Source organism: Podarcis pityusensis (assembly GCF_964106645.2).
Source record: "Podarcis pityusensis genome assembly, chromosome: 14".
NCBI classification, from domain to species: domain Eukaryota; kingdom Metazoa; phylum Chordata; class Lepidosauria; order Squamata; family Lacertidae; genus Podarcis; species Podarcis pityusensis.
The window spans coordinates 4050602-4067349 of record NC_138039.1 but is presented as its reverse complement, the minus strand read 5'-3'; the positions used below and the strand labels follow the sequence as shown (position 1 = coordinate 4067349).

General features: G+C 41.2%; 1 protein-coding gene and 1 long non-coding RNA gene across 2 annotated transcripts in view; one reads left to right on the top strand and one right to left on the bottom strand.

Moving 5' to 3' along the window:
- The window catches only part of LOC308463145, a 795191-nt gene that overhangs the window by 765245 nt on the left and 13198 nt on the right, over nucleotides 1–16748 (top strand). The window lies entirely within an intron of this gene.
- MAD1L1 (mitotic arrest deficient 1 like 1) overlaps nucleotides 1–16748 on the bottom strand; it is a 479230-nt gene that overhangs the window by 454023 nt on the left and 8459 nt on the right. The window contains exons 4-9 of the mRNA XM_080981045.1: nucleotides 14057–14236; nucleotides 11126–11250; nucleotides 8492–8573; nucleotides 8034–8164; nucleotides 7610–7724; nucleotides 6633–6694 (exon numbers count right to left, since the gene is read on the bottom strand). Coding sequence (XP_080837171.1) covers nucleotides 6633–6694; nucleotides 7610–7724; nucleotides 8034–8164; nucleotides 8492–8573; nucleotides 11126–11250; nucleotides 14057–14236 — 695 coding nt within the window. The remainder of the gene's footprint in view (nucleotides 1–6632; nucleotides 6695–7609; nucleotides 7725–8033; nucleotides 8165–8491; nucleotides 8574–11125; nucleotides 11251–14056; nucleotides 14237–16748) is intronic.

The window sequence follows — 16748 nt, the reverse complement described above, 5'->3', positions numbered from 1 at the left end:
TTTAAAAGCATGTTTCAAAGTCCTTCCAAAATTAAGAGCCCTCACAACTCCAGACCCCCCCGGTCCACTCCAGATTCAAACTTCAAGAACAACGGCTTATACTCCTGCAAGGCCTCGGATCTCTCCATTTGTGTTACTTGAGGTTCAACAGCAACCTCCTCCGTTTTCTTCTGCACTTGCGCTTGCCCTGTCAAAACAGGTTCCTGGGCTGGTTCCTGAATGGTTTCTATGTGGGTATTCGCCTTTTGTCCAAAGTTTTTAACTGCAACAGTCATCAAATCCATCTTCTCATGCATCTGCTCCAGCAAAGCACTTATCTTGCAAAAAGCAAGCACCAAGACTTCTTGTAAACACATTTTTATTCAAGGTTAGAGTCTGGTCTCACGATCCTAATCTTACAGCTGTGAGATCCCCAGATCGACTCCGGCAACAAATTAACAAGCTCCCTCTAGAGGAGACAATTTCTATTTGTATCCATCTTTTAAAAGCAGGACCAACAAAGGAAAATTATTTTCACTTTTCAAATACTTTGTTTCTTTTGATTGCGAGAAGCAACACTGGAGTTAATTTGTTTCTCTTTTTTTTACTATCTGTCAAAAGACGTTCCATTCACAGTCGATGAACTTCCCCGTAAATTTCTGTCTCTGACACCCCGTTCCCAGGTTTGAGACGGTGGAAATTTATCTTTCTTTACTCTCTCTCCTGCAGGCTTAAACAGTCAAAAATCCCCCTCTTTTCTCCTGCTTCCAAGAGGGGTTTTGGTGGTAATAAATGAAGGAAATTTAGAACTTTATATACGACTTTCCAGACTTTAGCTTACAAAGTTTTTGCTTCAATCTATTTACAAAAAACGGGAGGCGGACTTCCTGTTTCGAGCCTTCCCGCTTCAGTGCCAAATTAAAATGTTTCTTAATCCAATTTTCCGTTCTACTCACGGGTACTTGTTTAGAGTCCAATTGTCCACAGGAAAAAGTCAGCGCTCTCCGGCAACGGCTGTGCGGCTTCACTCCATAAAAGTAGCGGTTGATTCAAAACACCGCGCCACTCACCCCACGACGCTTCGGATCCCCGAAAAAGGGTTTCCCTGCGAGTAGGGGAGGCGCTCCTGGTGTCAGCCGAATCCCACGTTCCCAGGCTTCCTCCGCCTGGGATTTTTAAAGGGTCTCCGCCTTCGCCGCGGCGGCAAGACCCGATTTTCACGGAGCAGGTTCCTCTCGGTCAGAGGAACTCCGCCATTGCCGATGGCGCTGACCCGGAAGCTGTGAATGTTGCCATTCTTAAAAAAAAGATACCTTTTCTTTATTTCAGAAATTTTTCCTTATTGTATTATTTTTGTTCATATTTAGTTGATATGGAATCTTATCAGAAAAGCAAATAAATAAAATATGGGGGGAAAGAAAAAATTAATGTTGCCATCCTATGCCATGAGAAGCCACACTTCCCACAAATTGAGTCTTTTAAAGGAGGTGAGCAGTTCACTCAAAATATTGAGATTAATACTGTAGTTTGTAGAAGGGTGGTGACAGCAGTAGCAGTGGGAAGAAATGCTGTTTTTGCATTTCATTCATTTTAGGTTGTGAGCCACCTAGAGGACACAGTTGATTGGGCAATTTATTTATTTTTTTAAAGTGGCTGCTAAAGACAACTTACTCATGTATCCTAAACGTTATACATCATCTTTGGTCATGGCTACTTTTCAATCATTTCTAAACCCCATTAATGTAGTCTGTCTCTGCTTTCTCTGCTCTTGCCACTCAAAAATATGTAACAAAATTCTGCACAAGAACCCCAGTCACAGATGACTGGGTAAAAGATCTCTTGGCTCTAGCTAGCCACTGAACAACCTCTCTCGCGATACAGCAAAAAAGGATGAAAGTTCATTTCTTGAACCTTATACTGAAATGGGGGAATCACAACCACCACAAAATCACAACCACCACAAAAGTCCTTTTTCATGCAGCACAGTGGAATTCACTACCACAAAATATAGTGATGGACACCAACTTGGTTGGCTTTAAACGGGGAATAGACAAATCCACAGCTGAGAAGGATGTCAAGGCTACTAGTCTTGGCAATTATATTACCTCCAGTAGCAGAAACAGTATGTCTCTGAATACCAGTTGCTGAAGAACACAAGTGGGGAGAGGGTTCTTGAACTCATGTTCTGCTTGTGAGCTTCTCAGAGGCACCCTGTTGGCCACTGTGAGATCAGAATGTTGCACAAGGTGGGCCTTTGGCCTGATCCAGCAGTGCTCATCTTATGTTTTTCTAGGCCTTAGCAACTGTTTAGTTTATTTTTGTATTAGTAGTTATTTTTATTATTGCTAATAGTAGCAATATTATTAGGATTTCTACCTCCCCCTTCAAACTACCTCCCAATGTGACTTACAAAACTCAAGTTTAAATTAGTTGAATTTGTAGCTGTAAGGCATGAAAGTGTGTGCGTGAGATCTCAAACCAGTCAGGTTCTGACATTTTGCCCCCTGCAATAATACTGGCACTTCTGTTTCTGCTGTAAACTTGCATAATGAGCCAGAATTGTCCATATCATTTGAAGCAAAGCTGGACAAGTTAGGCCAACCTATGCTAATTTAGTGTCCTCCAGATGTGCTGGCTGGGGCTTGAAGTTGTAGACCATAAAGTTTTCTGAAGGCACCAGGTTGGCAAAGGCTCTGTTAGGTCATTACTATTCCTGCAAGGCTGCATCCCCTGCTGAGCTACTCCTGAGTGCATCAAAACCATGGGCAGGATGGCTGGAATATAGAGTGCACCAGCTCCCTTCTCCAATTGACATTGTTAAGTCAAGAAGTGCAAATGGAAATGTGATTGTAATCTCAGTGGTAGCTGCTGTGATCTTTATCTGCCGAGAAGAATATGAAGGCAACTATAATGACAGAGAATGGATTTCATTTTAACAGCAGGCCTTTTGCTTTATAAAGGGTCATTCACAAAAAAGAACATTAATTCTGCCCCCCCCCCCTTTTAAATAAACGAAACATTCCTACCAGCCTCAAAGTCAGGCACCATGGCCACAACTCCTTCTTCTCTTCCAAAAAAGAGAGAAAGTGATTATAATTGTACATCCTGGTACAATGAAGGCCAGGTTGGCGCGAGCGGGGTGGGGAGAGGTGGAAAAGTTGCGCTGTCTTTCACTTGATGTAGCAAAAGCAACAAGACAACATACCATGGACAAAGCCACACATGATTAATTGCAATTAGGAAGCTTCTTTCACTTGCAGCCAATGTGTGACTGATCCTGAAATCACTGAACATAAGAAGATCTCTGCTGGATCAGACCAAAGATTTATCAAGACCAGCATTCTGTTCTCACAGTGGCTAACTAGGTGTCCATGAAAAACTCACAAGGAGGATACAAATGCAAGAGTACCCTCCACAAGTCTTCTCATCTCACTATACACCAGTAAGTATAGTAAAACAAAATTATTTAACATAATAATGCAAGTTTCAGTGTGCCACTGATCTGGGCTGCTGTTACACAAGAAGGAAAACACAAAATGTGGTAATGACACACCACACTTTTCCATCTTCCATGTTGGAACTCAAGGCAGAATAGATGGGAGAATCCTATCTAAGCATTGATCCAATCCAGATCTGCTAGGCTTCAGCAAAGTTCCCTTCAGACCATGCTCATGGTTTTCTACAGCTAAACATTACTTAAGAAGAGAGATGACAAAACAGGACTTTTTTCTGTCTACTGATTCACATCAGCAAAAATGTACAATTACAGGTTCACAAACATACACAAGTCAGTGCATCATAGAGATAAAACTCTCCAAGACCAGAACAAAACAGTTCACACTCCTTCTAAGGCTAAGCCAGGAAGCTGTTCTCATTGGTCAATTCCCTGCATAGGAAGGCTGGCCACCTGTAGATTTTTGTCTTCTCCCCTGGCTGGGTATCAGAGGAAAACACAATGTAGCAAGAAATGGGTTTCCTGGTCCTGTTGGAGGAAATGTGCCATCTAGTGGGTGCTGACTTAACTTGCATTACAATAAAAAGTAAACGGCCATTAAAATTGTGCATGTTGCATAATTGACCTTTGCAAGAGTAACCCAAGCTGGACGTTGATAAAAGGCAGTAGAAACTACCAGTCAGGAGAAATTTGAGCCTTCCAAGGCCTAGCACCTGTGACATCAAAGCAATTTGCTGAAGACTCAGATTTTATCAGTGGATTTTTTTACTATCCATACCAATACACACAAAGCAACAGTCTTCTCAGACTGTAACCTGAACTTCAAAATCTTTGCATCCTCACTGCTGGGGTGATTGATACTATGGAGCAGCAAGGCATTACAAGCACACTGCGATGGCAAAAGGAACAGAAACTACCATTCTCCTCCACCATCTGTTATACTATACCGGGGATGTCCAACCGGTTGACCGCAATCGACAGGTTGATCCCCAGGTGATAGTGGTAAATGGCGGTCGATCGCTAGCTCATTTCCATTCTCTTGGGAAGATTAGCTGTAAAATGAACATATCCACCCCCGCCCCCTCGCTGTTTCTTTCAGTGTCAGAGGATTGCTATACCGGAAGTTGCAGTTAGCGCTGGCCAGCTTTTGTAACGGTGAGCGATTTTTTGCATTCTCGTCTTAAAATAATCACCTCTGCTTTGTGCTCCCCCAAAGAAAAGCTTCACAACTCCAACCCTGCCCCCTAAAAAAAAGCTTTATAACTTTGTCCTGAACCCCTAAAAAAAGGTCAACAACTTTGACCTGAACCCCTAAAAAATGGGTAGATCACTGCCACTTTTTTGTTTTGTGAGTAGACCGCAGTCTTTTGGGAGTTGGACGTCCTTGTACTATACCATTCCAACAAGCAACATTCATCCTTATTTGGAAAGCATTAACAACAGCACGGAATACTTTTCCTTAGTTGACTGTACACAATGGTAGGAGATCAAAAAAGTGAACACACCCACAAAAACATGTCCCATGGCTTCTTATTTTCTGTATGAGAATCTTGAGGTGCCTGCATATAACCTATTTTTATTTAGTTTGTAGAACCATAGAATTGTAGAATTGGAAGGGACCCTAAGGGTCTTTAGTCTAACCCCTTGAATTGTAGGAATCTCAACTAAATCATACATGACAGATGGCCACTCAACCTCTGCTTAAAAACCCCAAGGAAGCAGAGTCCACCATAAGACAATATGAGCAGCACCATAGTATGGTTGATTTTTCCCCCCAAGTACACAACCGAAAAGCAAAGGAAGGACAGCAGACAATAATTTGATTTGGCTCTCTAACAAAGACACCATGTCACCTACTAATATCTTTTGGTTCCAATTACCCATTAAAAGCCTTGTTCATTCCGGCAGGTCACTACATAAGTTGATACTTATCAATTAAGAAGATGGAAACCTCCACTTAGAAGGGGAAAGCTGCATTTGGGACCATTATCCTACATTCTGGGATTCCCTTTCCACAGATATGCCTCCAGCATCCACTTTTATATTTTTAGGACAAACCATATTCTTCTTATTGTAAATTGTTTTAACCGATTTTAATACTGAGTTGTATCCAATGCTAGTCCTACTAAAAGGAGACCTTCTGAAGTTAATGGACAAGCTTAGGTACATTAATTTCAATGGTTCTCCTCTTAGTAGGACTTCATATGTTGGGGGGCAACAGGACTTTATGGTGAAAGGTCAGTAAAAAAAACCAATTAACTGGAATTAAGAAGAATATTCTGCGATTAGTAAGTGACAATGGTGAAAGAGAACAACGAAATGAAAAGCCACATTTGAGAACAGAAGTAATAAAGCTTATGGTGTATAAGAGGAAGGAGAGAGTGGTCAAGGTGTGTTATTGATCAGATGGCTGCAGCTGAACCAACACTCATAGTCCCACAAAGCAGCAAATTTAAACAGATGAGGACCAGAGGGAAGAAATCCAAAGGTCTCTCAGCCTTCTAACAAATCTCAGCAGCAAACACCAGGCTAAGACTATGCAGAAGCCATCTACCAACAAAAAGCTCTATTAGTACTAGCCAAACACCCAAGAACAAAAACATATTAACCCAAGGCCAGGAAAGCATCTTGGGGAGAGCATTCCATAATGGGGGTGGGAGCTACTACAGGCCTAGTAGAAAATTTAGTCACAAAAAAGTACTAAATGCAACTCCCTGAACATCAGATAATTGTCACAGAAAATACTTCCACTTCACCAGGAGTCAAGCAAAACATCTGGAGCTAAGAACTAAACTATGCTCCATTAAGTTTGGCAAATGCTGGTAGATTAATCAACAATTCAAAAAGGCATGGTAAAGCATCAAACATGCTTGTTTGATTCCTTATTTATGTGCAGGTGCCTGGTGCGTTGACCCAGGACTTCCCCTTCCTTCGTGACAAGTTCCCCAGGCTTGTTTCGAACCGTTTTGAATTGTGTTTATAGTGAATACTGCGTTTACTCTCCTTTTTGTATATTTGTGGTAGATTAATTGAAACACCAGTGAATTTTCAGAGACATCCTACATTAAACAAAGCACCAAATTGCCTAAAAAAAAAATAGGTTTCTTATGGTGAAAAGAAGGAATAACGGACTATCCTAAAACGTCCTGCACAAACAAGAACATTGGTGCTCAGATTGTTACTGTCACTTTCTACTTACTTGATATCTAAGCCAGTGCTCTGGTCCAGTTTCTCCCAAGTATTCAGCTTTCCCTGAAGTCTCTGAAACAAGTAACAAAAGAATTTGAATTAAAACCAAAAACAAAACATCTATATCTGAACATCTGCGGTGTTAAAAATTTAAATTCATCCCTCTTAGGTTTAGTAATTTGTTTTTAAAAATATTTATCAACACATACCAAAACTATACTACCCAAGCATAAATAGCACATACTTGGCAACAATCTACCCCTCATTTGCTTGTTTCGCAAAACTTGTTATGGTAAGTGCATGCCAAAACATATTACAACTGTAGCGGGAAAGGGTAAAAGGGTAAAATGTCCCAAACCTGCATACTGTTTATTTGTACCGCAAGTAGCATTGTGTGAGAAATTAATAGTGAAATTCTGTTCTACAGCACCTATCTTTGATCCTATATTAATTAAGTTATCTATATTCCTAACATCTCAAGTCAGCTGTGCTTGCCAGCTCTGGTTCTTCCTTCAAGAGAATTTTCCTCCAGTCTCTATTTCCTTCTAGTCTAGGCAACTGAATAGACTGGATTTGCAATAATTAACAACACCACTGTAGCTCGATGCTCAAACAACTATTTTCACACCAAGACAAAGAAAGCAATGTATTGATCCCATATTATGTTTTAGTCCCATGCATAGCAATTACAATCCAAATGTAAACAGAAGCCTTTAAATGTCCACCAAGTGCTACTGTCCCTGTTCAACTCTTGTATTCCAGAAGACAATGCAGGCAGGCTTAAAACAGAAGCTTGCCACCATGGAGATCAGAGCTTTTCACAGGATTTTTTTTAAAACACACACACATTACTAATTCTTACATTAGCCTAACAGGCCTAGAGAGCTGACAGAGATGCCACCTGTATGTTCTTATTAGAAAAATAGTTTGCCACTAGGGGCAGAAGAACCAACCCCACCTATACAGGTTGCGTTACTGTGACCTTACCTCCTTCTCCAATTCCAAGGATACCATTTCCGCCTGGACTTTTTCATAGCGCACTAGTTTCCTCTGGAGACCTTCTACCTCCTCTTTGAGCAATCCATTGTTTTCTTTTATTTCCCTGGGGAAAGAAGGGGAAACACACTATTAAGATATTAACACTAGTTGCTTTTTGCAAAGCAAATGTCAACCCATTTTTTATTGTTTATTAAATGTAACAACTACAATGCTGCAGAGCCAAAATGAGCACACAGCTATAATGCAGGTGCAGAGAAAGAGGACTGTTGAGAATCTGTTGTGAATACTGAAGACAAGGCATCAAGATCTGAAAAGGGGAGTTTACAGCCTCAGTGCAGAAGCTGCCACAGGTGGGCAGGAGTAAGTGAAAGGTGCACATCTTTCCCACTGAGCACAACTGCTGTCTTCTGACCTAAGGTAAGCATTCTCCTCCCTGAGCTCCCGCAGCTCCCGCTCCATTTTGGGAAATTGTGCCAACTCCATCTTCATGTTCTTCACAATTAAAGCATCTTGTTCTTGCAACGAGAGCTTTTGCTCCAGGTCCTGGAAAGTAAAGAACCAAAAGAGCTATCAGAAAGGCTACGTTAGAAGACATGACATGTGTGAAATCTCTGCAGCAATTTTAACATTAACTTCACTATTAATCCAAACAAACAATACATGATTGCATGTGCCTTTTGTGGCCAGTTTGTAGCCGGTTTGGTACAAATTAAATGTTTTGTGCAACTTTTGTTTCCATGAAGAGTTTCCATGATTTCTGTTTATATTTTTCAGTCACAAGGTGGTAATAGAGGGGTTCTGAGCTTTCCTAAGAATAGTTTTGTAGAGTAAAGAGATAACTTCACACAGTTAAAAAGGAGAGGATCTCACCTGAACTTTCTGCTCCTTCTCAGCAATCAGTGCTTCCTTTGCATGCAGAGACTGAATTTGTTGACTGGCTTCTCTCCATTTTCTGTTGTATGTGGACATAAAGATATGTATTTAAAACAAAGAGGAACATTTGAAAGCACAAGCACATACCTTGGAAGCATCCTGTTCATCATCCATCCATGGTTATGCTTCACTACATGCTGAACAAAACTGTTATGCATGCTTGCAAAAGCTATTTCTTAATTTTTACAATTTTAAGTCAAGTTAACTTCCCCCATCAAAATCTCTCCCGAGTCAACAATTATGTTTATATGTGCCTACCTCTGAAAGACAGACAGGAATTTCTAGCCATGATGGGTAATCATGTATCTCATTACTAGGCAGAGGGTATATAAATCACAATAGTGACATAGAGAAGATACAAGACATATGAGTCACTTATAGAACCATTCCCACTAGAAGCAAAACATGTTGAAGTTGCTATAAGCAAAGTGTTTTGTAGCCTGGCATTGGTTTCAACAGCATTGCTGGGAAGCAAACAAGCAGGCTGTGATGGAGATAAGTCATCCCACTCATCTCTAGAATTGATTAGGTCTATCCACCTGGCACCAAGTCTTGTCAGGTTTAACTGCTTTTGGTGCTTCGTTTGTCTATTTTGACTTAATCTACAGCTTTTAAGAAAAGTTTTTCAATGACTTTTATCATTTTTGCAACATTTATAGTTTTGTGGTGTTTAGTATGTGTGCAATTTGTAAATACTTTAAAACATTTATATCCTACTCTTCACCGTATTATGTTATTAAGAGGCAAATTATTTAAAAACAATAAAAAGAAATAAATACTGTTAGAATTCAACATTCTGCTATGGTAAACATCCTGTCAGCACAAGCATTGTGGCTTGCCAGATAGAATGAAAGCACCCCCTCCTGTCCCTCATACACTGTTCTCCTGACACACACACACCTCCAGTCAATTTCAGAGCGTGCTAGTAGAGAGAGGAAGGGAAAGCCCTGATGCACAAGTGAAAACCTTAACCAGGGCTTGCACTGATGGGACTTGTTAGTTAACTCCCATCCATCATCTTTGCCTCAAGAGGTTTCATTTTTTAACCATACTAGCTAATAGGCCTTGACAGACCTTGCCAAATCCTTTCTAAAAGCTTGTGCCCATCAACAGAAATACTTCCTGGTGTCTATTTTGAACCCACTGTCAACCACTCACCATTAGATTGCACCTGTCCTGCAGCACTTTTCTCTACTTATTCACTTCCAGACCATTCATCACCACAATGGGCAAAAGATTCCTGCACTGCATGAGGTTGGACTAAATGGTCCTTGGAGTCCCTTCCAACTCGACAATTCTATGATTTTATGAAATGCACATTACATCTCTTGGTCACATTAAACTTCCACTGCAATGTGTTCTCCTGTCTACCAGGGAGTGTGTGCATGCTGAAGGAGTCCCAAGTAACCAAGAGACATGGGCATTGCCTGTCTCCAAAGCAGTGTCCAACCTACAGGTCTGTTCTTCCCTTCACACTGGGTTCCCATCCCAAAGACAAACACATTGCAAAGGCCCTGTCCAGAATTCATTAGGGAAGAGACTTCATTCTTCCCCACTACAGTCATACCTTGGTTCTCGAACGCCTTGTGACTTAAACTTTTTGGCTCTCAAACACTGCAAACCCAGAAGTAAGTGTTCCAGTTTGCAAACTTTTTTGGGAAGCCGAACATCCAACGCGGCTTACGCGGCTTCCACTTGAGTGCAGCCAATCGGAAGCTGTGCCTTGGTTTTCGAACGTTTTCAGAAGTCGAACGGACTTCCGGAACAGATTCGGTTCAAGAACCAAGGTACGACTGTACAGCTCTATCTCCTTGCTGAAGCATGGACTACTGCCCTCTTAGTACACACTGCTGTATTGAAACAGCAAGGACATATTCAGAGACCAAATGCAACCCAATACGCCAGTGGCATTTTGCCAGTATTTTCCAAAAACTGCTATCATGACACCATAGCTTACAATGCAATCCTATATTCAGAGGTAAGTCCCACTGAATTCAATAGTACTTAAGCATCCATTGGATCGCAGCTGCAGACATCTTTTTTCCTTTGCAGAAAATTTAGACTATGCACTGAATATTCTTAGCCAAGTAACAAATCCCACAAATCACTTGTTATTTCCATACTCCAATTATTTGGCCACCAAACAACTCATGTCGGTATTAAATAAATGCTGCTTCAAAAGTTATGCCCAAAATCAGTGTTACAACACAGAATCGAGGGGAGGAATTATAACCAATCCTGCCTCATCAATGATAGTTACAGGTTTTAATAAAAGACTTTTCAGTTAATTAGCCTCCTCCAATCCTCAGTGTTTTCCCATCTCCTGCACAAGAGAAAAGGGAAATATTTTAAGCTTTATTTATTTATTTTCCATAAAATTACTTTATCTACTTTTTATTTTGTTATTTCCCCCACTACCCGTTTATTAAGTTTTCAGCAGTACACATCCTGATCAAGGCAGCTCTTTGAACAGCAAAAATCAAAAGCTGTTGAAACTTTCCCTTCCTGAGTGACACCAGCTGCCAAAGACTAAAGGTTTTATTTCCTGGCAGTTGTTAATCCCCTACTCACTTTTGTAGTACATCCAGCTGTTCAGTCAGCTCCTGCTTCTGCGATTCACAGGTTTTCATTTTCATCTCCTGATTTGTTAAGTTCCACTGCAACTCCGATATCTTTCCTTTCAACACACTAATTGTCTGAGAGAGAAAGAATGAATACACAAATATATGGTTGGACCTAGATGTCAAGGACAATGAACCACCTCTGATCAAACACTACTGATTAAATGTGAAGAACCAATAATACATGAAATCAGACCTTTAAAAAGTTACCTCAGAACAGCAAAAGCAACTCTTTGCTCTCTTATCTGTCACCCTAATTGTCACCACCCATTAAGCAAGTAACTTCACACTGGCATGCAAATAGCAAGTTTCAAAGTTAGAATGTCTATCTACACTAGGATGCATCAGAGGGATGCAAATTGTTCCATCAGCACCTTATGAATATTTTCTCTGCAGTGGAATTTCAAAACTGCATCAATTTTCCCAACGGACAAGTAACAATGGCAGTGTTAACTTTTCAATAAAGTTGTACAATCCAGAGTTACCAGAACTAGGTTAGATGCAGGGGGGAAAGGACATCAGCTTATCATTAAGCCATTGCTTGATTATAAAAAGAACAATTACTTAGTCCAGTCTTCACCAATCTGGGGTCCTTCTGATTTTTTGAATTCCAACTCCCAGCAGCCCCAGTCAGCATAGCCATCCAAAACTTGTGGAGGGCACAGGTTGGCAAAGACTAACTTAGTCACTCTTATGAGCGATCACTTCTTGTGCTCCTCTCTTGCCCTCTTCCATATTCTATGCCTAGGTAAAGGTAAAGGGACCCCTGACCATTAGGTCCAGTCGTGACCGACTCCGGGGTTGCGGCGCTCATCTCGCTCTATGGGGCGTGGGAGGCGGCGTTTGTCCGCAGACAGCTTCCGGGTCATGTGGCCATCATGACTAAGCCGCTTCTGGTGAACCAGAGCAGCGCATGGAAACGCCGTTTACCTTCCCACTGGAGCGGGATGCCTACACAGCCCTTTTCTCCAAGATTAGCTCTTGTACTAAATTTATGACATTATAATTTCCTAACTATTCAGTTAGGTATGCACACTCTTAGGAGGGACATTACAGTTTCAGAAACAACTGCTGAGTTAAAAATTACACAGAACAGATCATATTGGAGATGCCAGGAAAAAACAAATAATTTGGCCCTAAAATCTTGCTGTAGTGACTGATACCACAGCAGTAACTGACCAAGAATAACCTAAACTACTCATTACTTCCTGGGGCCCTATTGTATTATTATGCCCTTCACTACACCTCCCAATTACCTCTTACTGCTGTTTGATAACAATGCAAAATCCATATTCCCTTGCTACCTTTGAGAGCAGCAGATACCCAACTGGTTTGAGGCCGGCATTAAGGACACGGAGCCTGTTAAGGCCACGAAGTAAGAGGCTCTTGGGAACTACAAGTGTGCACCCTGCAGGAAGACACTTGCTGCACTGAGAAAAGCAAGGAGTGATGCCCAGAAGATTGCCAATGTGTCCATGACTACTGGCTAAAGCAGCAATACTCACAAAATGTGCAAAGACTAGAAGGCTTTGGACCTACAGGCAGAAAAACTGCACCGCTCAAAACCTTGTCTGCAGAGATCATAACAGATTGCAGCAAGCAGATGAAGTAACGGGCAGAGCACTATCAAAAACTGTACTCGTGGGAAAACACAGTCTCTGACACAGCAATCAACAGTATCCAGACTCTGCCTGCCTTGGAACAGCTGGATGTCCCTCCCTCCCTTAATGAGCTGAAGAATACCATCAACTCCCAGGCATGTGGAAAAGCCCCAGGACAGGACAGAATCCCAACAGAAGTGCTGAAAGCCAGCCTCAACTCCTCCCTCATGACGCACCTCCACAGCCTTCTCCTGCAGTGCTGGGAAGCAGGATCTGTGCCACAAGACATGTGCGAATCCAGCATTGTTACCCTTTACAAGAACAAAGGTGACTGCCATGACTGTAGTAACTACCATGGAATCCCACTGCTGAGTACTGTGGGAAAAGCCTTCGCCCGTGCAGTTCTCAACAGATTACAGTCACTCACTGGCAAGGTCTATCCCGAGTCACAATGCAGCTTTAGAGTTCAGAGGTCAACAATCAACATCATTTTATCATTGCACTAGCTGCAGGAGACATGCTGAAAGCAGACACCACTTATACACCTCCTTCATAGACAATATTAACCACGTCATATGGGAATTCCTCACAGACGATTGCAGTGCTTGGAGACAATCAGTCATATCATGTATCCACATCAGTGACCAGAGGAGAAATTATCACTGGGAGGAGCACAGAGAGAAGAAACAGCATGGTGCATCTGTAGAAGCAATACCAGACACCTTCATCTGCCCTAGCTGCAATAAAACATGTCTCACTCATATTGGTTTCTACAGCCACAGCAGGCACCATAGCTGTCCAATGGTTTGACTTTACATCTGATGCTGCACACTTCCACTGTATCTCAAAACAGACAGATACCAACATCAACAATGCAAAATTCAGATTCCTTTGCCATCTTGCCTTTGAAAAATGCTTCCTCTAGAAAGCCTTTCCCGACCTGGTGCCCTCTTGTTGTTTCTTGACTACAACTCCCATCATCCCTGACCATTAACCATGCTTGCTGGGGCTGAGAGACATTTGAACCCAGCAACATCTAGAAAGCACCAGGCTGAGGAAGACTTTTGTAGAAACACTTCAATATTTATCAATGCCCACATTCTCCTTCAAACATAAACACCATTATCATCCATTAAGAAATTGAGTACTATGAGCAGAATATGCGTATCACCATTCTACTGTGCATCACAACTGCTGCAACAAAGCTATTTATTAATATTCATGGACAATTGGAAAGTACATATAGTATGGAATCAAATAATAAACTGCTTTTTTCTTACTTCATTAGCTTCAGCAAGCTTGTTCTCCTTCTCCTGCAACTTCTTATTCAGAGACTCTGTGTGCTTCTGACAGGATTTGTTAATCTCAATTTGTTCTTGAAGCTTATTTTCGGTCTCAGTTTCTCTTTCCTGACACTGCTTGATACGCTTGAGGAGCTCTTTGTTATGGTCAGCCTCCCGCTAGAAAGAAAGGGAAAACAGAAAGAAACTTCAAAGAACCTTGCCTCAAATAACTACAGTAATATATTGCTGGCATCTCCACCAAGCAAAGTCTTCCCAAGCCTTTTCATCCATTTCACTAGTGAAATAGAACCTTTGTGAACTTAGTGGACAGTTTCCATGCAACCTATTTCTATTCTGCAGCCACTGAACATGTCTGACAGTTTACAGATTTGCTCCCCTCCCAAATTATAGCATTGGCACAGGACAGAGTTGAAATTTTAGAGTTTGATTAATGTTGGATATAACCCCCGTTTTTGGTTTTTAAAATTATTGCTTTTTATCCATCCTGGTTATGAATGTTTAGTGCATCACAGAAGTAATCTTTGGGGCATGGCTGCACCATATGTTTTCCACAGATGTTGTATAAAGATGTTTACAATAAATTGGAGGCAAATGGGATATTCACATATTGTCAGACTTGACAGCATGGCTTGCACTGCTCAAAGACACGGTGCTCACAAATGTATCAGTCTGAACAGGGTTTTGGTTTATAGCACGAGCTTCAATGCTAGGATGACATAAACCATCTCACTTAGAAACTCATCTCCTGCATTTGGTTTACTCCAAATGGAAATGGTTTGCATACTGATTTCCAGTATTTTTCCTTGCGTCACTATCACATTTTCTAGTTACTGCTCACAGCAACATTCATGACACAGTTACAGATCTGCTCCCATAGATCTTCCCAATTTACTTAATGCAGCCACAGCAACACACTCAGCAGCCAAATGAAGGAACAATAAAAAGCAGGCAAAAAGTGATTCAGAATTTGCCCCTTGTATGGTGACTAGCCATCACTGAATGACTCTCAATTGATTTAACTGAGAAATGGTCAAATTCCCAAATTCACACATCACCATATAAAAATCAAGCCTGAAAAGTAATTGGACATGCCAACATCATTTTGGCACCCAACAAAGAACATTTTATTTCACCAAGGTTTTTAGTCTTTTCAGTTTGTGTTATTAGTATTGTTATTTTATGGTCTTCTGCATTTTCTGTAAAACATCCTGGGAATTTCATTGCCCTTTGCCAATGCTATAATTCGAGAATGGGGCTCTCACGCATTGGTATACAGCATTGCTGTGGCACCCCTTGCACCACAGCAGAAACTGTCATAGGTGCTTGCCCACTTTAATGGACCATATAATGAAGACCCTATATGGAAATATTTTAGAGACATTCAAGGAAACCATGATAAATATATATAGTGTGACAAAGAGAGGCAAAGTCTGGCTGTAAACCAAGGAACAAATGGGTTCAAACCACAGCATTTCCTCCTTGGACCTAGCTCCCCATCAGAAATTAGGGTTTTAGCTAAGTCTAAATACCACATTCGGGGGCTGGGGAGGAGCTAGAGAGTGATGGGTTAACAACTCTTCCCTTCCCATGTTCTGCCCACCACCCACCCAAATTGTCTTACCATGTGGCAATTAGACTTGGGAAGGGGGGTGAAACAAGAGATTGAGAGGAGGGGGGAGGGAGAGTCACTGCCCGCTTTGGCTCCACACTTCCTGATACACACCACCAGCACCACCCAACATTAAAAGGTTCCAGTCCCTGGTGTAAATAATACTTCTGCTTAGTTGTAAATTAACATAGTTTTGTGGTCTGATTTGCACCTCTGTTTAGAAAATGTATGAAGTTTATGAAATATATGAAGCAATAGCTACAGGAAATTTGACTTAAATTGACCTCTTTCCTTGGTGATTTAAAACATTCTACTCTGTGACCAAAATATTTCACTGGAAAAGTATAAAATAGTACAATACACACTGCTGTATTGAATTTCCCCTGCCCAATTCTCCACCATTCCATCTCTTCCTTTTTCTGAACTCTCAAAGCATTTCCAGTCCAGTTTCCAGTTGCTTCCAACTCAAATTAATTCACTCTTATTGGAAAACGTGTAACAAATTGCTCTGCTAATCAAAGCAAAACAAGCTACGGATTTACATACTAAGCAAGGATTATGCAAAGCAGTATGAGGTTCCTAAACCCTTTATCCACATCACTTCCGAAATGCAGAATCTGAGCAAGGTAATTACCACACTGTTGGATTAGTGCTGCTCCCTTTACATTTCAGGGTTTTAAGTGTTTCTGCGACTGACTCAGCTAGATTTTGGGGTTGAAGTGACACCGGAATAATCCACAAAATCACTTGACTTGAGGTGGAACTAGGAACTTCCTCCTCATTTTTTCTGAGTTACAATAGAGATCCATCTCCCTGCATATGTTGTTATGTGAAGATTTAATAAAAGCCTCTGGATTCTTGAAGTGCTTTACAGGATAAAGTGCATCCTCCTTGTGACATAAACCTAGAAGGCAGAGCTAGCCACATAGCACAGCATAATTTCCGTTTCACATGCTAGATTTATCAATCTTGTATCCTGAATTTCATCCATTGAGCTCAAAATGGCACACATGAGATTATCCCATTCTGTCCTCACAAGCTTTGTGAGGCAAACAAGGC